The following is a 25,441-nucleotide window of genomic DNA, read 5'->3' on the forward strand; positions in this document are numbered from 1 at the left end:
ACCTAAAAATTCTAAATACTAATAATTTATTTTCTGCTATCACTAAAATATACACTTTGCTCCAATTATAAAGAAAAATTGTGAGTAAAGTTATAATTGCAGTTATATTCTCAATTAAATACTCTTCACAATCCCTTAACTAAAATCCTTGGGGCCAAATATATCTCAGAATTTAGAACTGGTTTTCTGGGGGCTTCAGCAAAGTAAAATGTGTGATACCCCAAGCATTATGTGGGGTAGCAACTTGGAATCAAACACATTGGTCTCCCTGTAGTAAACATTTAAATGTTCACTCTAAGAGGAATAAATAAAAATTATAAATAGCCTCACATCAGTTTAGGTCATGTTTGCTGCCAAATGAGTTGTGTGAAACATTTGGTTTCAGCACTTTTTGGATTTCAGAATTGCTAATGAGGGACTGTGGACTTACATTGTGGTTATCTTCATTTCATAGTTTTAGAAAGAGTTTGGAAGAGCTTAATTAACTTGTCCAAGTTGCCTACCTAGCTAAGTAACAAAACATCATGTAAACCTATCAGTCTCACTCTGGACTCTGCTAGTAACCTCTGCCCTGTGGGTGGCAAACATTCACTTCACTTTTACTGAGTTGCCTAGGTTTTCACCAGGGAGAAGAAGGCATTAAGATAACTGAGAATAAATAACCGGATACTCTGCTGCCGAGACCCTTCCTTTCTGATGTCCCTGTGAATAGTCTCTGCCTCCTTATCCTCACAGATTTCCTCATTGTTGATCGTCTGTGCGGACTGGGAATGTTATGTCTTTGTTGGCAAAGTATCTCTATCCTCACAATTCTTCTTGCTTCCTTACACGTCTTTGGCCTACCTGCTGCACTAATTCCCTGCCCCCGTCTCCTCATCAAGGTACTTTCCACCACCAGCCACTCAGAGCTCAGTGTACCGCTTCTCTGGATTTCGTCATCTATTTCACTTCTCTTCCAGCTCAAAATCATTTATTGCTGGCTTTCTCCATCAACAGCAGCTTGCATTGCACTCACTACTAACCTCTCCATCTCTAAGGGTATTCTGTTGCTATTCTCTCCTTTATTAGTTTTGGCAATGTGGATCCTTAGGTCCCTCCATCAGAATCACAACATCACAATGCAGGTTCCTTCCTGGACCCACTTCTGACTGACTGAATCAGCATCTCTGGGAGCAGGGCCAGAGAATGTACATTTTTCCTAAGTATGCCCCATGGTTTTTAAGCCCCAGCAGCTTGAGATCAACTGCTCTGTGGTGCAGCAGAGCCAGTGGCTGCTCTTTGTATGGGGTTTGTTCTCACGTTTGCAGGTACAGATTTATACAAGTGGCACCATAAGACCAGAGCAAACTATAAATGCCTGACTTTTTGCCTTTCCAAAGCCACCCAAAGAAACATTGCTTGGAAAGTTTAATAAATTAATAAGTGAGGTATGCAAAGGGAGAGTATATTAAATATACTAATTACTTAAAAGATAACATGGCTAATTTGGCCAAATCCTTGTTTCCATAGCTAACGTCTCATTTTCTCTCCATCTTCAAACACTGTATTGTAATTGGTTTCTTCTAAATTTCTACTCTAATTTATTCTAGCCTGACCTCCGAGTGAAAGATTAAGTAGAGTAACAATTGTACTTTCCAAACAAATCTTTCCTGTAAGAAGCCAGCTCTTTCTAACAGGCCCTTCTCAAAAGGGTCTACATCATCTCTGGTTGTCCCTGTAACATGAAAACACTATAAGGAGCAGCATGCTATTCTTCAGCTAGTAAGAGAGCAATATGAGTTGTTTTCAAAGACACACACACACACACACACACACACACACACACACACACACCAGAAACACAAAAAGGAACAATTAGGAAGCCACCTGTACCTTGGATCTAGCGCACTTTGATGCACTGTTAGGGACGTTACGTTAAAGGACCATCACCTATTGTTTTAGTCATGTCAGCCCACATAGGGGAATCCAGGAGCAAAGATCTATTGCCAGACCAACTGCTAGTTCTTCAACTTAGAGGTGAGAAATGAATCACTAATATAATCACACAAGCAAAATCTATGTGAAAAAAATCTTATTTTAAATGATAATGCTGAAAATTATACTTAAGATTTTGATGAAGGCTGGGCTTACCAAAATAAAGTCGGAATCTAGTTTCAAACTGTCAGAAAATCAATTTCCACTTATGTCATTGACACAAGTGTCTCCATCATTATTCATCTTTTATTTGAATATGTAAGTTTTGAAATGAGTGTGGAAGTCCCTTAAAGACAAAATGGCCCGGTGCAATATAATTGCTAACATTTCAACTCACATAGCGACCATTCAAATTTGAGACAATGCTTTTACAAATGGTCATAAACTATCAAAATTATCATGTCAGAGCCAATTTGTTTGAGATATTTACATTGAATGAGTGTAAACTTATTTGTGGAAAAAAAAAAGGTTTTTCGCTATGAACAACCTTCAGACGTTGATGGTCATTGATAAAGCAAGAACATTCACTGTCTAAATACTGCAGACTCAGTTTATGATAATATGATTAGCTACATTAATAATGATGCTTAGGCACAGTCTTGCTAATTACAATATTATAAATATTAATGTCACCCACCCTTTTTTCTGTTTGATTGCCACTCATGAAGTCATTCATCACGATATTTTCCAGGAATCTACACTGTAAGATTTTATTTCTTTCTCCCTTTTGTTTTTCATCACTGGACTTGTAATCATGCACATTATTTTTCAAGAAGTCCTTATTTTTAGCTACCTTGGAGGACAGTGATATTTTCTATTAAAACTAGCCAAATGTAAGTCAGTTATATGATGTTTCTCTTATTCTTTCAGAGCCCCTAACCCTGCCACCCAAGGCAGAGTACCCAGGGTTTTTGTTTTCCATTCTTTTTCATGTGACCTGTTTCAAGTTAAGATTCATTTGAATTATTAAATGCTTCCTTAAAGAATCTTTTTATACTTGCCTTTCTTTTTTTTTTAAAGTTAATTATTGATGTAGTGACAAGCTGAAAAGACTAAGAATTATAATTTTTTCCTCCCCTCATTCAGGACTCAAGAAATGTCTTCTGACAATGATTGTCTATTTAGAATAATACAAAGGAAATACAAAGGCAAAATGCTGAATGTTGTTTTAGAAAAAATTTGCTAAAATCACTGTATTATACAAAATGTAAATGTAGTATGTATTTCTCTGAAAATAACAGTTAGTGAGAAAGTTGGGACATAACCTTTTGAGCCCAGGTTTAACCACATAGCAGAAGCAGTTACAAAAGATACTGATTAGATTTTAATTTTAAAAACTTCATCATATTATTCAGGGCTCCAGTGATTTGATTGTCTTGAAAATAGAAAGGTAATGTTATAATTTCCAGAGCTTGTTAAAGAATAAAGAAATCTCCAGCTTCCCACTGCAAAGAATGCCAGTCATCACCACAGTAAGCAAGAATTTGGAGGCACTTTACACTACAAACTTCAATCTTTTCCCTTTACATGACCTTATGTTATGTTGGTTTTATAAAAATGTAACTCACGGACCTGTCATATAGCTGTAATCAAGCCTCCTTCAGAATGATTCTACTACAGAAATTACATCCAAAAGGCACTGTGTTTCCTGTTCCTGAGACAGTGGGAAAGAAAACAAGACCTGAAATAGAAAGTGACTGAGGTAGGGTTCTTAAGGACAACAGGAAAAGTTGAGCACATACCTTCCCCTTGAGTTCAGCAATACGCGGAACTGGTTTCCCTTTCTGATGACTCATGGTAGCCGGACTCTGCCCATCCCAGTCTTGCACTTCTTCAATGCTTTTCAGATAAAGCAGGGCTTTGAGGCCAGTGCAGTAGTCTTGGATAACAGTGAAGTCCTGATTCTGAATGGCACTGCATACCTGGAAAAGATGAAGCAATCAACCCAATGTCAAACCAAGAGCTAATTCTCCACATGGACTCACTTTTCATTTATTCAAGAAAACTTATTTATGTTCTAGGCACTGTTCCAAGCATGGCATGTCAATCATTGCGTGGGGATGGGAGTGCTGGGTGGGAGGGGCACCCCTCCCTGTGAAGGGGCAGAAGGAAGCTTTCAGGACAACGAATACTTTCATAGACTCGATGTGGTGATGGCCTCACAGGCGTATATGTATTTCAAAACTTAACCAGATTGTACCCTTTAAATATGTGCAGTTTACTGTATGTCAGGCAAACCTCAGTACAGCTGTTAAAAATTAGATCCAGTTGGTTGGATTTACAAGGAATCAAATTTAGTACAGCATAAGAAATGACACTTTAACTCTCTCATTTTCCCTTCATTGATTCAGATGTACTGCCTGGAGGTAGTTCTCATGTCCAGAGGTGGTCATGCTGAGGTTGGAGTGCTGTTCATCAGTTAACTCAACCACCATTGAGCCCTGTCTACCTCTTCAGCCTTATCTACTGTGGTTCTTTTTGCTCACTATGTTCCAATCACCCAGGTCTTTGCTCTTTTCTTCACATTTGCCACATTCTTTCTTTGCCTTAAGACTTTTTCATAAGATCTGGCAGCCTAGAAAATCCTTCCCTTCTATCCATGGCTGAGTACTGGCCCCTTTTTATCTCATGATAAATATTACTTCTTCAAGAAGGCTCCAAGAATTCAGAATAGGTTAAGGCCTTCTTTTACTAATATGCTTTTTACTCATAACTATTGCATTTGATTTACAGCTCACTTCCCATACTGAAGTTTCAGGCAGGAAGAACCTGTTGATCTTGGTGACCATATTTATCCCCAGTGTTTGTCACTTATTCTGCTCTCGATAAATATATGTCTTTGGGATGTCTGGGTGGCTCAGTTGGTTGAGCATCCTACTTTGGCTCAGGTCATGATCTCACTGTTAGTGGGTTTGAGCCCTGCATCGGGATCTCTGCTGTCAGCGAGGAGCCTGCTTCGGATACTCTGTTTCTCTGTCCCTCCCCTGCTCATTCTCTCTCTCTCTCTCTCTCTATCTCTGTCTCTCTCTTTCTGACAAAAATAAACATTAGCAAAATAGATGTCGAATGTATGGATAATTTGGAAGAGATATTTTGAGCGACCATATGTCAGACGATAAAGAAAAAAATTCTAGAGTAAAGGAAGGTTGGTTCTGAGAATTTAGGATCCTTCCAATAAAAATAAACCTGAAAGTCTGTATTGGGATTTGAGTTACAGCTTGAATTTAATGGATTTAGGTAAACATTTCTAGGTTAATTATTACCAAAGACACCTCAAAAAGCAGAAACAAAAATCTTTCATTTCCTATTCTTAAGTGCTGTATGTTACTACAATGTAGAGAAGAGAATTGAATAAACACTAAACACAAAGAATATTTTCCATGAAGCCCATTACATTATGTTAAAAAAAAACTGTTTCTCAGGAAGAACAATTTGAGCATTAATTAGGCCTCTTGTAACTTTCTTAGAGTTGATTTTTTTGAGAACAATTATAAAAAACATCATTATAATTTCCTCCACAGAATTTTTCTAAACTGTAAGTCAACTGATGCCTTACTTTACCCTCTTTGTTCACTGTGAGATTCCTTTTTTTTTTTATAGTATATGCTTATGGGTATAATTTTACTCTAGTCTTAAAGTAGTTCACCATATGACCATAAGAAATCAGATTTTCAAAAGAACATCATGTCATGTTCTTTATGTGATGTTCATGATAGTTATAAATACCTGCAGCTAAAAGGAATCTAGATACTTTGTAACATATGAATAGTAAAGCTGTATCTCATTTATCCCTGATTTGTCCAGTGAGAAGATGTAAAAGTCACTAATTTTCTTAATCCACAAAAATGGCACCATTTATGTATGATAGATTTAGCCCCGCGGCACTGGAGTGATCAAGAGCAGACTTGGTGTATTGTATTGTATTGTAATTATTTTTTTAATTGAAGTAAATTACATAGAGTTGGTGTATTTTAACTATGGAAGAACATGGTGGGCCCTATGGCTAGGAAGACTACCTCTTTCCCACCTTCTCCTACGCTCCTATTCTGTAGCGCTAGTGTGTCACATAATGGGGAGCTATCTGAGTGTGTGAAGGGAACATAAAACCTCAAGAGGGAGGAGAGACTACAAGATAGCGACGGAACGTGGCTGGAATGGTCTGCTATGCTGGAAACACCGGAAGGCACCACGAAACATGGGTGTTTGAGGGGATCGCTTCAGATGTGTTTCATCATAAGGCAAACACGTCACACTACGCATATACCTTCCAAAAATGAGTAATTTAATTTCTACTCTCCGATAAGATGAAACTTATTAATTTTCCTGATGGGAATGTCTGATCATAGGAACTTTGTACATGATATTTTCTCTTAAACTTTTAATATACATATAAATTATCTGAGGATCTTATTAAAATTCATATTCTGTTTGTAGGTTTGGAATGAGACCCAAGATCCTGCATTTGTGACAAGCTCCCAAGTGGTGTTAACGCTGCTGGGCCACACTTAGAATAACAAGACCTTAAGCTCTGGTAGGGATGAATCTCAACCTGAAATGCTATCTGCAAAGTGAATTTCTTACAGATAAACAAATTTCTTGATTTTTACTATTATATTATAGCCACATTTTCATACCCCTTTAAAGAAGCACTACTTACAATAATAAGTCACATCTGAAGAAACAAGTAATTTGCTGCTTAAATAGTAATAAGACCCAAAATAAATCTTAGGACGCAAGCACACCATTGGGAACAGGTTTGGCCGTGGGATTTGATGCTTAGAAAACGGGTTTGCTCAGAAAGGTGCCTTGTTCCTACCTAACCTTTACACTCCACTGAGGGTTTTATCTCTCAGAGGTAAATGGTTCCTTTTATAACACCAAACATGTAGCTGCTATTCCTAAATGGGTGTGTTTTATATGACATCTCTTTGTTTGTTTAACAGCTCTGATTAGGACTCTTAATAGGTGTTAACATGTTTGCTTAGTATAATTTGTAAGTTCTTTATGGTGAAGGCTGGTTTATCTTTATTCGCAGCAGGACATCAGGTGCCATTATAAGCATCATTGCCACTATTAATTATTTCCATAAGCATGAATATCCCTATAGTGAGCTGTTTTAAATAGGGGCCCCTGGATTCTCAGCAGGATCAGCCCTGTGCAAGGGCTGAGTCGGTGGCAGCTCTCTGTGCAGCAGGATTTGAGGAGTGTCATAAAGTTCCTACTGCCCTCGCACAGTCTCCTCCAGGGGTCTGACACAGTGCCCTGAATTTTTGCTTTAGGTGCAGGCACATTTAGTCAAAGCCTATCTATGCAAAGTGAGTGTACAAATACCTGCAAATAAACAGAGGTTTGCAGAGTGCTATTCTTGTCTCATTATTGCTCATTAAGTGAGATTAAGCACATTAATTGTAAATTACCTATTTATGGTTATTTACATCTTAAAAATCTCCTTTACATACATTATTTCTTTCAATACTCAAAATAAACCTAAAAGTTAGGCAGGAGACAGGGTAATGTTTTTACATTAAAAATGGAAAGAACCTGGGAGCCTGGGTGGCTCAGTCAGTTGAGCATCTGACTTCAGCTCAGGTCATGATCTTGAGGTTTGTGGGTTTGAGCCCCACGTCGGGCTCTGTGATGAAAGATCAGAGCCTGGAGCCTGCTTCAGATTCTGTCTCCTTCTCTCTCTGCCCCTTCCCTGCTAGCACTCTCTCTCTCTCTCTCAAAAGTAAATAAACATTAATGATAATAATAATAATAATAATAATAATATAAATAAAGATGGAAAGAACTTGAATTTGAGAAACTATTTCTTAAAGTCAAATCTGGTGGTTTTATGCCATATCGAATGGTACAGCCTCGAGGCTAAGAGCATGCACATAGAAGTCCAGAAGAATCAGATTGAAACTACATCATAGCTGTGTAAGTATGAGCAACTTTCTTCACTTCAAAATGGAGATTAAATACTTAATACATAGGAAACTAAAAGGCAACATATTTAAGTCTTAAAATAGTGGCTAGTACTTAGTAAGTTAGATTGGCACCAAAAATAAATTTCATAATATGAATAAATCATTAGAGCATGAATTAGGCAAGACATAACTTTTTAAATCTAATACTTTTTTGGCCTAATGCAGTAAAAGAAGGTCGAGGACATTATTTTTATTTACATTAAGTAGTGATCTCGAAAAAGCATTTGGCCTTGTTGCCAAAAGATATGTCTGAGACCCAGCTCTGTATTTCAGCAGCTGTGTGACTGGGGTTAGTCATTTAGCATGTTGAGTCCTCTCCCACTTCCCGATGTGAGAAAAGAAAAAAAAAAAAGGATGATATATCTAATTTATTGTTGTGAGGATTAAATTACATCATGTAGGTGGCAGTGCTGTGGAAATTACAACGCCCAGAAGGACAGAATGGTACTAAACCTCATTGCTATTATCAGATAATTTAAAGTTGAAAGTGCCTATGAGGTCAAAATGGAAAGTTTTGCCTGTAAAGAAAGAGTCAACTTCCTTGAAACGTAAAAGACAATTTACTAGGAAGCTAGCAAATAGAATCCAAATGGTATTAAAAGTACTAATCCCAGGTAAATATTTTGGCAGAGAAGAGTTCCACAGAATCAGAACACCGTGGGCTGGCACATGTTTTTGTGTAATAGCGCAGCAATCTTTCAAATGATATTTCAGAATGTGACAGTTATTAAACAGGGATCTTAAACTACCAGACACAATGCACATAAACCCACAATCATAATTATCCCTTTTCACTTCATGTCACATAGGGGGACAAACTCCACTCCAGGTCTTAGAAATGTGCGCCACTGGGCTGTATGCAAGTAAAACATATGTTTACACTTGAATCCAAAGTAGTCTTAAAGTTGCTGTAAATTATTTAGTAAAAGGAATACTGGAGGGTACCTACATTTAAGTAAACAGTGGAAATTCTTCTGCAATGCTTATCAGATTCCAAAAAACACTAATAACAGAATCTTAGATAGCTGGAAGAAGTTCAAGAGTATTCCTATGAACACAGTCCAGAGATAAAGCACTGAATAAGGAAGGCTATCCATGGACTTCTTAAAGATTTTCCAGGAAAAGGAAAAAAAAATCCTATGATCTCCCCTTAGTAATTTATTTTGATAAAGTGTTAAACTGTTTAAAACAACATAAAACACCTGCAATATTTTACATGGTGCTTTGCAGTTTTCAACGCACATTATCAAAAAGTCAGAAATATTGATACAGTCATTTACAGTTTTCAAAGCATGCCAACAGATAAAGGAAAAGGGAATTCAGAAAATTTTCAGACCAGCTTCCTTCTGTCACAAGATTAGGAGTCCAGAATGGCTAAATGACCTATCTGTGTCTGTGGTCACCTAGCTAGCTGGAGGCAGTACTCGTCTCCCCAGCTGGCCTGACGCTCTCTCCAGTATAGCACTGCCTCTCCAGTACCTTTTCCCTTGGTCTGTACACCAATTCTGACAGTAAGATGGGGAAAGTGCCATCAAGTTCTTAAGTGAGGAAATCAAAACTAAACATTGAATGCTCTGCCCCAACTCAAAAGATTAGTAGGTGGCAGAGCCAATGGTCAGATTAAGATATTCTGACCTCTGCTCTTATTCCTGGAAACTTCAAAAATTTGAGAAGTCTCATGTAATTAAATAAGCACATATTTGTAATTCTCATAAGAAGAAGCACATTGTTGTAAAATGATTTCAAGTTTATAATTGAACGAATAATGTCAGAAATCCACAGATTTTTTTAAATGTAGGATCTTAATAATTGGATAACCACTTGAAAGTTTATGACTAAAACTGGAGAACAGACCTCTGCTGTTGTTGGATGGAGATGCAGTTTCCACATCCACTGATTAAAAGCATCAGATTTTCTAAAGGCATGGAATCAGTAATTCTTCATTGAGTTCTGCCCAGTACTTATCAACAGATATATAAAACTACATTATACTTTTGAAACTGGTGTACAACACCGCATGTTGTTAAGGTAATAATTCAGAATAACAATATCTCCGTATGAGTTTTTGGTACTACATAAACATGGCACTGCTTACTAGAATTCATGAATAAAACACCAAAATTACCATTTTATAAGGCTATAGGGGAAAGATGGCCCCTGGAGATACATAGTACATAAGGGGCTAGACGGGTATATATTTGTATATCCACATAAAACCACAAATCTTCGTTGTTCTATCGTATTAGTTTCCATTTGTTAAAGCTGTACAACATCAAAGTTGTGATGTCCCTATATATTGTATTTAGCAGTAATGTAACGGACTACGTGAAGAAATCAAAGTGAGAGTTTCTAAGTAGTTTCCTGGCAATTGAGACAGCAGGCTCTTTCATCTGCTCTGTAACTGTGGCAGTGCATTGATTTAAACTCCTTCTGAGATCTCAAATGCTTTCATACTCTTAGGTTTCTCAAGCAGCTTTTTTTTCCCCCTCAAAGTGATAAAATTCTAGCATTCAGCAAAATACCATCTTGTTTCCCCCAAAAGGAGTGGGTTTATTTCAGGTTTGCTACTAACCTGTACAGGATCATGAAGTAAAATAGCTGTCCAAATGCCATGCTATCACGAAATCTATCTTTCAGTTCAAGTTTTCTGTGTTCTGACCACAGCAAATTGGGTTGGGGGGGCAAAAGAACAACAGATAGCCCCACAGATGTTGTTTTTTAAAGGTTCAGGTAAAAAAAAAAAACCCAAAAAGCCAAAACAAAAACAAAAACTCAGGGCATAAGCACTTTTGCTTATTAATTACATTTTCAAAGTTGTTCTTTAATTGCTTCTCATTGATAAATGTTACAGGTACAGAAATCATTCAGCTTGTTTTGTGTATCATATCTTTCATTGTTATTCACTTATCCTCTTATCTAGCCTTTTAAATTATTTAGTCTCTGACAAATTCTAAGTACATAAATACCCACCCCTTGTCCCCAGTCAGGAAGGAATTTTAAGGAGTTTGAAAGGCTATTTCTTTAAATGTCCACCTGTGGTCATCCTCTATCTGATTAATTTCTTAACCCAAATTCAGCTGAAGACCGGCTGAAAGAGAATAAAGTATTTCCAAGGTATTTTACACTGGGATCCAGACCACATTTTGCCAACTGGAATATGGAATATAAGTATCAATTCTCCAAGTATTTTCTCAAAGGTGGCATGGATGATGGGCCACCCACTTGACTGTTATTCAGAACAGCACTGGGGGACCATCTTCTCTATTCACTTTGCTCATGATACAACTTGACTGAGGAGGGCCTGGGTTGATTAGTCAAAGGGATGTGATGTGCCCTGCAGGCGAGATCACCTCTGTCCCTTTCCTTGTATCTGTCCTTTACAAAGTCAGCTTCAACTGGATTCCGATCTCAATGATGACCTGAACCAAGGACTAATAATGAAAAAAGAACCACACAGAGACACAGCCCCTCTATCTGCCTTTTATGAGAGGTTAGAGATAAAATGGGTGAGTCTGGCACAACATGTAGGGCCAAAGAGTGGGGACAGCTGTCCTGCCTCTTCAAAGATGTCACTGTTGATGGCCCTGCTTCCCCACAGACACAAACAGAAGTCTGAAAAGACTGCGACAGTACATGGAGTCCTCTGCACACCAGGCTCGCCTATACAGCCCATTCTTTGGGTAGGGGCTGTGGCTACAGTTTGAGGAAGCATGGCCACTTTGCCTCAGAGGCAGAAGGATTTTCTACTAAAACAAACTCTCCCCACCCTAGGCTAATGCTGTGGTGTGATATCAGTTACCACAGTAATTTTCAATTATTCTGCAGTGACACAGGTGGTATACAGGTTCACAGGTAGCCTCGTGCAAACTCAGCACCTCCCATGATAAAAGTGGGGCAAGAGAAGGAAACTGAATATCCAAACAATGGCTGTCAGATGACTCACATCCATAATTTTCGGCATTCTCTCTTTTTCAGCAGTGTCAACACAGCTGGGAGAATTTGACTTACAATACCATTTACTAAAATACCACATGGGGTTTGGATGTGGTATTTGGGTCGTAATGCCTAGAGAGGAAAGGTCTACTGAGCAAATTCACCCAGGGAAAGTTTTCTGGGCTTTAAAGATAGATAAAGGTATGTGGTTACTCAACAACAGAGCCAGACATTCAATATTCCAAGAAAAGCGGACTGTGTGAAATGAGAAGAATGTTGTTCAACAAGAAAACAGCACCTCAAATAACACTGTCCACCTCTTAACTCAAAGCACTCACAGTTCAGGAGTTGATGCTTTGACTCATCTATTATTGATAAAAACACAAATTTGTGAGAGTAGTGGGTGGCTATTAACAGTGAGTCAACAATCTTGACTAAATTGCCAATATACTCTGGGACACAAAAGTTAGACAAAGTTCAGTTGACTAAGAGTGGATAATCTATTTAAGAGTTAAATGCTACAGAAAAAGCAACAACAACAACAAACCCAAAACAAACTTAGCAGTGTCCAAGTTAATATACTGAAAGCACAGTGCATACACTGGATAACTGGAGAAGCAAAGCCAAAAAGTTAGTATTTTTAAAAATTCTTTTAATGTTTATTTATTTATTTATTTTGAGAGAGAGAGAGAGAGAGTGAGTGAGCATGAGTGGGGGAGGAGCAGTGAGAGGGAGAGCGAGATTCCCAAGGCTCTTCGCTGTCAGCACAGAGCCTGATGCAGAGCTCAGTCTCAGAACCGTGAGATCATGACCTGAGCCGAGATCAAGAGCTGGACACTTAACCTACTAAGCCCCTGGGCACCCCTAAAAGGTATGTAGTTTTTAAAAGGGGCTTTAAAAATATATGTTAAACGCTTGTTCTTAATTTCTTTACCATACAGGTAGAAAATAGGCTTACAAAATTTGTGATTTTGTGGAAAACCTGGGGAAGTAAATTATATGCTATGCTTTGTTTTTTGGCTTTTTGTGTTTTGTTTGTTTGGTTTGCTTTTTAATTAATGAAAACCAAGAACCTAAAAATAAAATGCCTGGCCTTTACGCTCCAAAGATAGATTGCTGGAAAATGGTTAGAGATGAATGAATGCAATGATCAAAGAAGCAGTTTTATTTGCATTTCTCACTAGAAGGGTAAATATTTTATGATTTGTGAATGTGACAATTAACCTGAAGAAAGATTACAAAGACCAGTAAAAATTCTAGGCTCAGGGTTTTAGGAGGATACTTAGAAGTGACCCATATAATTTATCATCCAGACACTTGAGAGTACACAGGGAAACTAATAATGAAAATACCAGGACAATCAGCATAAACTAAAACTGTCCTGAACAAATCTAGATCTATGATTCCCTTACTTATTGGAAGGTTTTCCCCATCTTCAGATTGGAGGGAGATTTTCATTTATCCTCATGGAACACATTCTAAAATGCTCTATCACGTTTTGTTTGGTTTACCATTCAGGTCCTTCAGGTACTTACCCCGGCCTCAGAACATTAACATCGGGTTGAAGTCATAGGGCTTTTATTGCTTACATGGGGATTTGGAATTTCAGAGACCTAACCTGATCCAGAGAACCCCAGTTTTAAGGGTCCCTCTTGACCTCCAAGGATCTTTTGGCATAAGAAAAACTCAAGAAGGACAGGAAGGGTAAAGGGCAGACCAAAATCTGAATCCTGTAAGCTGGACAGAAACACCCTTAAGGGTGGCAAGTTTTTATGTACTTCACATAGTTTAAAACGTCTGTTTTTTTTTTTTTTTTTTTTTGTAACTGCCATTTCTTTATGCTTTGCCCAAATTCCTCTAGGTTTACTGCACTTTGACTGAAATTCACTTAGTGGTGATTACTTTCCAAGCACTATGCTAAATACGTTCAATGTAGCATCACATTTAAACCTCACAATAACACCACAAAGTATTACTATTTTATTCAATTAGCAGATGGGTAGACAGAGGGTCAGAGATTAAGGACTTTGACTACAATCATACAACTAATGAAGAGCAGAGCAAGGGTTCAAGTGCTGGATCGATATGTCCCAGAACCCTCTCTCATAACAACTGTGCAATCTTGTTTTTCTTTTGTAACCACTACAAAGGCACCTGCTTCTCAGATGAAAACAGGAATAAATATATTTACATACATATGTATATATATAATATATAATATATACACATATCACATGATACACATACACATATACACATACACACATGTGTCTGTCTGTCTGTATCTATCCATCCATCCAAAATAAAATCATTGTGAGGAATATATCAAATAAAAAGATATGTATGTATCTAGGACAATATCTAAAATACATGTAAGTATGAATTACAATTTAAAGATTTTTTTTTAGTGTTTATTCATTTTTGAGAGACAGAGAGAGACAGAGCATGAGTGGGGTAGGGGCAGAGAGAGAGGGAGACACAGAATCCAAAGCAGGCTCCAGGCTCTGAGCTGCCAGCACAGAGCCTGATGTGGGGCTCAAACCCACAGACCATGAGATCATGACCTGAGCTGAAGTCGGATGCTTAACTCCCTAAGCCACCCAGGTGCCCCTTGAGTCCATCTTCTCTGTGAAAATTCATTAGCCCACATGAACAAGTTTCTCACCAAGGGACAGAACTCCAGAGCCTCCTCTAACCAGATCCCAGCCCATCTGGCATGCATGTCCAAGAGAGTAGTCACTAAACACATGCAAGTATTTAAAGGGCACCTAGGCACCCCTGTACAAATTACAACCTAGATCACATTCTCCAGCTTTCAGAGACACAGTAAAAGGGCAGAGACTATATCTGTTTTGTTCATCACAGCACACTCAGTGTTTAGTACATAAATATCTGTGCCTGCCATATGATTTGTTCAATAAATGAGTAAATGAATGAATGAAGCAAGTTGATGATATCATATTAAGACCCATCCAATGACAAGCAAAATTCTCTTCAATTTCCTGTCAATAACATATTTTTATCTCCCTCTACTTATACAAATTTATCATAATTCAGAAGTCACACCAACTCACAGAGTGGTGTTTAAAGTCTGTGCCACTCATTGTACCATTAAACATTATTATCTTTGCGTTATTACTTAGTTATTCTTTGGGTATACCCAGGTCTTTCCAGGATGCAAAGAAGCAGCTCTACTTTAGCGCTCTTTCTGATACTCAGAGTACTATTTATTACAGCTAAACTTCACAGAGCTTACATATGGATTACTACTTATCTGGTATTCCCAGTCTGGATAACCGAATCCTGACAGCAGCTACCATTTGATTCTTTCTCTTCCAGTAGTTCCCTTTAATAACAACTGAAGGAATATGTAATTCAGAATCCCACAAAGACATGTGTTTAACAAAGACTGAACTCGCAGTACCGTGTCCAATATATGCAGTGTTCTAAACTACTAATTTTCGCACATATGCGTACATATATTGAAGTATTCATTTGTAGCAGTCTAGATTCTAGCTCCCCTGAAGGACTGATAAATTAGAGCCAGGAGAAGCTAAGGGAAAGGTCTCTATTCTGTTTTGTGTCTGGATTTTCTCATCTAATTGTTTAGTTTCTGCATCACATACCCAGGTCAGTGCAGTTGTCTCCTTGGATCAGGCCTGATATTTTCATTTTATTTATTTATTTTTCTAATGTTTATTTATTATTGAGAGGCAGAGAGAGACAGAGCATGAGCAGGGGAGGGGCAGAAAGAGGGGGGAGACACAGAATCCAAAGCAGGCTCCAGGCTCTGAGCTGTCAGCACAGAGCCTGATGTGGGGCTTGAACTCACGAACCGTGAGATCATGATGTGAACCAAAGTCAGATGTTTAACCGACTGAGCCACCCAGGCGCCCCCTAATATTTTCATTTTAAATAATTCTTTCTCTATCTTTAATTATTTCAAATTTGTAATTTAAATTTAAAGTTCAGAACTTCATCAACTTACCCTAAATAGTTCAAGGTAAATAATCCAATTTGCTACTGAACAGAGTCATGCAAATACTGGCACTTAAAATAATTTGCTCTCCTCTAATACATGTCCTGCAAAATTTCTGCCTCTTCCTTTCCAGAAAGGCCTTCTCCCTCTATTTGCTGGAGATGTGTAGCCAGAAGTATTTAATAGATCACTCTGGATTTTGATCATAAGAAAGCAATTTTAAGACATCATCTCTTCAAAAAAGTCTTTCTCTATTACCCAAAAATTACCCACTCACTCATTTATTCTCTCATTCCGCAGACACTAATTTATAAACTAGTCCCTTGGTTTCTTTTCAAATTCTATTATCAAACAAAACTTCTGAATGCGGCAGCCTCGGGTTATGCTGTTCATTTTTATCTGTCAGAATAAACCTTCCTTGAAAAGCTGTTGTGAGGACCAAATGAGATAAGAAATATGAAGTGCTATTTACCAGGAAGTAAGTCTTCCTCAGTCCATATGTGACACGGTGGGTCTCATTCAGAGGTAAAAATAAGTATTCAAGTTCTTAATTGTATGTCTTACTGTGAAACTAGTGCCTTTTGAGTTTTCTTCCCATATTAACCAATTTCTCAGATAAGTTACTATGTTGAGGCCCTGGACTAAAACTATCACGTCTATGTTGTCAACAACTGCCTTATCACATACAGAGGAACACACAAGATAGAATGTTAAGACCAAAACATGACTGAATATCACCTGTCATACTTTGACAGCATAAACTGAAATCTGACTACCACCCCCTCCCCACAAATCAATATACTATAGGTTCTAAATCAATTATTGAATATGAATTAGAATATGAATATGAATGCAAGAAAAGAACAAGGTAAATGCACGTAAGTGAATTTTATATGTTTTATATTTCAGTCTTGTCTATAAAATGTCACACTGTAAATTAAACTATTGCTTGTATTCTGAGATTGTTATAGGGAACATTACCTAATTTTACAATGCTTTAAGAATGCCATGAACTGATTGTGTTTATTAATTCTGCAATACTCATATTTATTTTGTGTATTTGAGAGACATCAGGCCCTATGAATATGCAACATTATACCTAATTTAGTTCTGTAAGACCAGGCATGCACAATGCATGCTGTATTTGGCCATACTGAATTCCCAAGTGATTAAGTTGATTTTTTTTTAGCTTGCATCATTGTTTTCAGGCCCAGTGATGAATCATAGAACTTTTCTCTCACCTCATATACATTACTGCATCTGGTGTCATTAGGACTGAGTTAATATCCAGAATGTAGTGATTGATTTAGGGAGACGATAATGAGATTATGGCTCATGCCCTTAAAGCATGACAACTGAAATCCTATCATTTTCCACATGAGGAAATATGCTAAATATTATAATATCTGATGTGTCTATCACCGTAGGATTAAGCCAGCTATCTGAAACAGAGGTTTCATATTTTGATCCTTAGACATATTATTTTCTTTTGTCTTACAAACACAGCATAAATTTTTTGAGGATAGTGAAGGTTTATATTTGCATGCCCAAATTTTTAATTCCAAGAAGTTCTTAGGTCCTCTTGGTTCAGATCTGTCAGCTTAAATAAAAGACGCCAACAGCAATCATTGTCTTTCTTTCCTCTGATTTTGTGGGTGGGATCAGTGAACAGGGTAAGGAGGTGTTTAACTAGAAATATGTATATTTCAAGCCAAAAGAATCTGGTTTGTATTTTCAGAGACCCATAGGCCATAAAAACATAGAATGTGTGGGAAATCTGACCATAGCAGAGAAGCAATATTTCCTGGTATCTGAAGATGAGTTAGGGAAATGGATAAATATGTTTTTAAGGACTAACAAATTTAGGATTTTTTTTCCTTTGGAGGGATATGTTTTCTAGACTTTTTATTTACTTTATTTAAAAATATACATTTGATGTAAATTGTATTTCTTGTAATCTTTTCCTTTAACACTCATGATCCTCTTAAGCTTGGCTTTAGGAATATATATCTGAGAATGATAAGAGATAAATGAAACTGGCCTCTGAAATATTCAATACCCAGATGCTTACTGCTTATTTCTAAATATTCACTGATCTACACATCAACCCAGTCATTCATCTCTCAGCATCCATCCACAAGCACATATCCACGTATCTACTTTGTGCCCGATTCCTCTAATCACCGTGAGGCATTCATAAGAAGCAGAAAGGAATGTGTATCCTAGCTGGGGGAGAAGACATGCACTCATTTATCAGTATTAGGTTATATATGCATTTGAAGGCTTGGTACATCTCTGGAAAATCAGATAGAAAAAAAGGAGAGGCAACTGTCCATCTGACATCTCCACTGGTGTCTCCTGGGCATCCTGACTATGGCCAGAACAGCATTCTTGATTTTCCCACTCCCTGCAACCTACTTTTCCAATAGTCCAAAAGCTAAAAATCATTCTCCATTCCTTTATTTTCTGGCTCACAAAATTATAATCTCTCAGCAAGCCTTATTGCACTGCTTCAAATACATATTGTGAATCTGTCCATTCTCTCCACATTCATTGCTTTTTGTTATTCAAATCCATCGTCATCGCTCACCTGGACTACTGCAATAGTTCCCACCTTCTACTATTGAAATTAATTACCCCCAAATTAATTATCTATACAATAGCTAGAATGATTATTTTAAAATATGAATTAGATCATATCTTACCGCTGCTTAAAACCAACAATGTCTTACCTTGCTTCGAAATAATAGGGACACCTGCTTTAAAGCACTGTATGATCTGGTCCCTGCTCACCTCTCTTATTCATGCCCACTATGCTGTAGCCACAATGGCCTTTTCCGAGCAGGCAAAGAAAAAAAAAAGAAAAAGAAAAAAAAAATCTTGCCATTTATGTTTTCATTTTTACATTTGGGGTTTTTCCCTGTCTACCTGTAATGCTCTTCTCCATATTTTCACATGTTTGGGTAAATCTTATTGCGTTCTCTTCTTTAAGTATCACCTCTCTAAAGGACCTCCCCACTCAGACCATCCAGGCTCCCAGGCACTAGCACATTTACTGATTTAAATTCTCTAAATAGCATTTATCACTATTTGACTTTTTTCTTATATGTTTGTTTCTTATTATTGTGCCTGGTATCTATTAGACACTCAGTAACTCTTAATAGAATAAATGGACATTATGACCAATACATAATACAGTCTGATGACATGAACCTCTTGAATGAAGTTCTCAACAGATGTTAGTTGTTGATACCTCAAAGCCAATCTCTCATCTCTTTAACATTTCCTAAATAATAGTTAATTTTAAAAATTAAAATACTTAAATCAGACAGAAGCATATATACCAAGTATGATTAGTGTTTATTTGTAAGAAAATAGTCTAATTTTAGTACTTTAATGCATAGAACACATTAAGAAATCTAGGAAGGCCTCTACCAAGGATGCCTTAATCAGGCAGGCCTATTTGAATGCGCTTACTTTTAAATTAGGCAGGGTTCATAAACGTTAACTTAATTTGATTACATCTGAGATGTTAATACTATAAATGTTAACAGATCCTTATAAAAGGCATTATGTCATTTTTCTAGTAAGATGAAAGAAACAGAACTTTTAAGCATTATTGATATCCTCATGTTTACCCTAAAGATTTTCCACCATGAATCCTTCAATCCAGATTTCAAACTTTTGCATTTAATAATTTTGTTACATATAGTACTTAATCCATCTCTAATTATGTGGGTTTCTTAAAGCAACATTATTAAGGCATAATTTAATACCATAACATTTATTTATTATAAGTATGCAAGTCAATGACTTCTAGTAAATTTACAGAGTTGTGAAACTATCACCACAACCCACTTTTAAAATATTTCCATCAGCTAAAAGTTCCCTGTGCCTTTTACAGCCACTCTCCCACTACTGATCTGTTTTCTGTCTTCCTAGATTTGCCACTTCTAATAGTTTCTTATAAGTGGAATTATACAATACAAATATTATAGTATTTTGTGTCTGTCTTCACTGAGCATAATATTACACATGCTAAAACAATCTATGTTGTTATGGTATCAGCCCATTCTATTGCTGAATACTATTCCATTGTGTGCATGTACCACATTTTGTTTATCGGCTCATCAACTGATGGCAATCTGGACTGTCTTCAGTTTTGGGGTTTTAGGAGCAATGCTGCCATGACTGTATATGCAAGTCTTTTTGTGGATATATGTTTTTACTATTCTTGGGTAGACACCTGGGAATGAAATTTCTGGATTGTATGGTAAATTTATGTTGAACTTTCTAAGACACTGCCAAACTGTTTTCCAAAGTAGTTGCACCACTTTACATTTCCACAAGCAATACATGAGTTTTCCAGTTTCTCCCCATCCCCGCCAGCATTTATTACTGTCTATCTTTTGACAACAGTCATTCTAGTAGGCAAAAATGCCAATATAATGTGGTGTTGAAAATCAGATGCTAGGTCAAATTGTTTGAATTTAGATCACAGCTTTGCCACCTATCATCTTCTAATTTAACATTCTTGGCTATAAAACATGGACAATGCTAATATCTATCTCTCCCAGGATTACTAGAGGATAAATGAACTAATATAACTATTAGCTTACAAAGTATCTGGCACATAATAAATTCTGTATAAGCATTACCATCATAATAGTTTTGCTATTATCATTTGCAAAGTTAAAATGTACTTATACCCTGTGGATTATAGGTAAGCTGTGGATTACAGGTAAGCTTTGAGAAGCTGTTTATGTTCTCTTAATTATCAGTTCCCTATAGGTGTTGGCCTATTATGATAGGTATCATGAAGTCCAGGCACTAGAATGCCAGGTGCTATAAAAATCTACAAAATCTATAAAAATCTACTATTGAAAAAAACCACTACAGATCTCACACATAATTAGAATGCGTAATACTCTAAATAGCCAGAATGACCTATCAGGCAACTTTATTTTTTTTTTCATTGATAGTCATGCTTTTTATTTATTTTTTAAATTTTTTATAAGGCAACTTTAGATAAAGATAGGAATTAGACTATCTGATTTAAATAGTGCCTATCATTTATTTCTAAAATTTTTAAAAAATGTTTTATTTATTTTTAAGACAAAGAGAGACAGAACATGAGTGGGGATGGGGCAGAGAGAGAGGGAGACACAGAATTTGAAGCAGGTTCCAGGCTCTGAGCTATCAGCACAGAGCCCGACATGGGGCTCGAACTCACTAACTGTGAGATCATGACCTGAGCCAAAGTCGGACTCAAATGACTCAACTGACTGAGCCACCCAGGCGCCCCCTATCATTTATTAATAAAATATATAAAATAATTTATTTATTAATAAAATGTGCCTATCCATGGAAAAAGTTGAAAGCTGGTATAAACAAGTTGTTTTCCCTTACAAAGTTGCATTCAGTTCTCAATTACTTGGCAGTAAGGTCCTTCTTCCTCCCTTTCCTTTACTCCATCTATTTGTTTGTCTCTTTTTTTGGTTTGCTTGACTATTTGCATGATTCATGGATCACTGCTGCTTCTGACCAAGGAATGAGTGGAGAGCCAGGCAAACAATAACATTCCCCCTTCTCAAATCACTATTATGACCATTTTAGACACTTTTGCAGAGAGGTACAAGTCCCAACTGTTTGTGAAATATATTTCTGATTAATAGCTTTAGAAGGTGTTTTTCATACATGTTACTCAATCTTAAAAGAACATCATGAAAACTTTCCAGATTACTTTTTCCGAATTTCCAGATATAAGCAGTGTGCATTCCACATGCTTAGGTCATTGCTGTCCTAAGTTCTCCAGGTTTCAGGAAGTCTTTGGGTACCCATTTAATTCCCTAACAGTGATTTTTGAGAACACTCAACTTCTTAGCTTTCTCTGTCTCATTCTGGGACAGAATGTAGGTTATAGTATAGTAAAAATATTATTATCACTTATCACTATTTTCACTTACCTGTGTTACTATCAATAGTCATAAAAAAAGATAATAAGGACAATATAAATATAATATTTAGCTGTCTCTGCACTGACATGTTTTTATCCATTTCTGAAATTCTAGGCTTTTACAAAAATAGCATGAATGTATTCTGTCTAGTTTTAGAAAGATATATGGAGGTAGGTTTTCCACAGTATGAAGGCAGAATTTGCTTATAATTTTAACTGGATAACTTATAAGATAATAAGTTATCTGTCACTATGAATATACAGGCTGGATAACCAGACATACAGAAGAGGTCAGTATCCTGGATGAAGTGCCAGAATGGGACACGTGACCCTCCAGAAGGATGAACTTCAACCAATGGGAGAAAGAAGGCTGGAAGGAATGGCAGATAAATTTTCTCTCACTTTTCCCTGGGATGGATTGTCCCAAGGCACTATTTTCTATCTAGTCTATCTGGAGATGTTCCATGTGGCCAATTGACTGTCTGTATTGCTTGCAGCTTGTGAAGCAGTGGACTACTCAGTAATGCATTACCTTGTATTCAGATCCCAATTTTCTCTTTCTTCTATTCCCTTTTTCTCTAGCTACTCTAGATTTTACTTTCTAAACCTTAGCACTCGGCCTTTTCTTCAGGTGCTGTTTCCAATCAGCCTAAGCTAAGATACATGCTAGTGAAAAGTTAGAATAGAAGGGTGTAAATTTTGTTTTAAAATTCTTTATCAATGCATAAAAATAGTAGCAGGGGGTGATGATGATAATGGTGACATAATTAATATCCAACATCTGTGGGCACTGTGTTGTAGGTACTGTTTGAAATGCTTTCCATGTGATAATATTTAATCCTCATAACCATCCTATGAAGTAGGTATTATTATCATCAACCCGACTTCTCAGATAACAAACTTGAAGTATAAAATGTTCACAGATCCAATAAAGCCAAAGTCATATAGCTAGTGAGCAGCAGAGCTAGGATTTCACTACAAGCTATTTGATGCATTTTCATTTGTGCTGAAGTGTGCATCAGTAAGATGTAGTCTTATTGGGCTTCCTGTGCCTGGATGGCAATCCTGAGGTTGATATTACTGTCTGTGTCGCAAACTCCAGACAAGGCCGTGTGGGTCCTTGCCATACTGTTTATGATTAGGATATAGTCTCTAGGGAATGGAGGTCTCTTTCTTTCTTGCTTGCTTTCAAGAATGTGCCATTGTCCCAGATGCTCTACCTACAAGGCTACTCAGCTTGCATCAAACAGAAGCACTGCAAAACACCTACTTGGTTGAACCAAAGTCTCTCATATCTTCCCTTATCATAGAGGTTTATCAAAGGTCTACTTTATGTTATACTTAATTCAGGGCATTTGTAGTTTCACCTTGAATCATACTTACCACCATCATCCCAGTGTATGTTATATCCACCTTGTATGCAAACAGACATGCGCATGCTCAGGCTCATTACACTCCATCATGTGACTGTTTGGGGCTAACCTACAATGGTTCCCACTTTGTGTGATGTAAGATACTTATGACTGAAAGTGACCTATACTTTCCTTTTGCCTTTCTGTTGCTCTATTTAAAATAATGACTACAGAATCTCTTTCAACAAAAGGTCATTTGTGTCAATGGACAGAACACAGAGGATCAGATCACCTGTGGTAATTGCAAATTAATGCTCTCTTGGCAATGCATTAACTACACACTATTGATCTACAATTGAATCATAGAAGCTACTGAGAAGTGATTTTACTTTCCTATTTTTTTGTGCTTTTATTGCTTTTTCCATAATGCATTTTTCTTTCAACTGGAATTTTCCCTAATTGTCTCCATTTTTAATTTCCTACAGTGACATGACTTCTAACTTGTAATTAGAATCTGTAAAAATTCATGTCTCTGTCTCAAAAGCCTTTTAGAAATCTACTGAACTATAACTTTGATGCCATAAAATACATACATGATACACAGATACATTGCTAGAGAGCCAAATTCTTGAATGATTTTTTTGTTCACTTAGATAAAACAGAAAAATATTTGGTTCTCTACCTGAAATTACAATTTGTTGAGTAGTCTGTAGTAAAACATTCAAAAGTTTCCCTTAAATGCATTTTCTTTGGGAACATTAATGATGAAATTTTCTTTTCTAGAACAAACTTTTAACATAGAAGTAAACAGTTCATTTCAGAGATGAATTTTTTTAAGTATAATGTGAGAGGAAGATACAATAATCCAGTCAATATTATATATTTCTGCATAGGATGTTACTGACAAAGCCCACAGTTCCTCACGTTTGTGCCAAACTCTTAACCAATAATTATTCTATCTGGGGGAACCAATTATAAGCTTGTATTTCAATGGTGAACTTGATAATGTTCCTACGCTAGACAGGTCATCTGGCCTAAGCCTGGTTTCTGAAATGTGAGTTAGGAGTCACTGAACTAAAGAAATACCCTGACAGCAATTCCCTTTAGAAGTTCTCATAAACCTTAAACTTATCATTGATTTTCTAAACTTCTAAATGGGAGACATAGTTGTGATTTCCACTAAAGGTCTTCCTAAAATGTTTTTAGGCCTGTAAGAATTTTAATATTTCACTACATTTTTTCATAATCATTATTTGTATCAATACTCACAATTAATACTGAAAAATAAATGTGCACTCAAATTGTTTGCCTGTTCTTTATTTCTCAGTAAATCGTTATCATCTGTTCCAAAAAAGCCCTTAATAAATGTCAATTGCACTACTGGAATTACATAATACAGTTATTCTTTTTTCTAGGAGTTTTAAATTAGAGACAGATACAATCAAAGTTGATATTCATTAATCTTAGAGCTGGACCGGGGTGCTGAAGTCTCCCTGATGTGCCAAGCTTTGCTGGGTGGCAAGAAGAGTAGCTGAACCAGGGTGGCTGGAGCAAGAAAGAGCCACTCCAGGGACTGGGACTCTGATTTGTGGTATTCCCTTCAACATATTAAATGTCACTTCTTCCTTACAATGACCCAATGAGATAGGTCCTATAAACTTCCATTTTATAGGTGAATACACCAAAGTGTACAGAAGTTAAATAAGCTCAAATTTATTCAGCCATTAAATGGTGAAACTCGTGGTTGAACAAAGGCAGTAGAACCTCAGAGCTCCTTCTCTTAACTACCACACTATACATAGCAATACAACCACCTCTGGATATCTAACAATGGCACACAATACTATTAAGGATCTTCAAGAACAGAATGAAGTGAAGTTTTCAAAAACATGCTAGCAACCAATAATAGGATTTATTAAATAAATGCATTAAGAACATGATGTTGAAAACATCAGTTTGCAAGATAAAAACCAAACCCGTGTATTAGGCAATGATATGGAGGCATAAGGCAGAACTACTGAGCTTCAATTTTACCTTGGGAAGAAGAGATACCACTAGCCTTTCTAAAGCAGGTCTCAGAGCTCAGTTCCAGTTTTGATTCAGAGCCCTATGTGTTCCGTGGTGCAGCTACTGTCTGCAAGGGTCTTCTTTCCTTCTCCTCTTTTCTACTCTCTCTCAGCCTTAGACACATCCTATATCAAGATCAGAAAGCAAGCAAATGAATCTTAACATTGTCTAATCTTTGAAGATGATTAGAAATCAGACCAAAATCTGC

The 25,441-nt window shown here is 36.9% G+C and overlaps 1 protein-coding gene across 2 annotated transcripts in view; it reads right to left on the reverse strand.

Annotated features, from left to right (window-relative positions):
• The window catches only part of DPYD (dihydropyrimidine dehydrogenase), an 854,343-nt gene that overhangs the window by 120,883 nt on the left and 708,019 nt on the right, over positions 1-25,441 (reverse strand). For both annotated transcript variants that reach the window (XM_027058524.2, XM_027058523.2), the window contains one exon: positions 3,717-3,896. In XM_027058524.2, the coding sequence (XP_026914325.2) occupies positions 3,717-3,896 (180 nt within the window). The remainder of the gene's footprint in view (positions 1-3,716; positions 3,897-25,441) is intronic.

Source organism: Acinonyx jubatus, chromosome C1 (assembly GCF_027475565.1).
Source record: "Acinonyx jubatus isolate Ajub_Pintada_27869175 chromosome C1, VMU_Ajub_asm_v1.0, whole genome shotgun sequence".
NCBI classification, from domain to species: Eukaryota; Metazoa; Chordata; class Mammalia; order Carnivora; family Felidae; genus Acinonyx; species Acinonyx jubatus.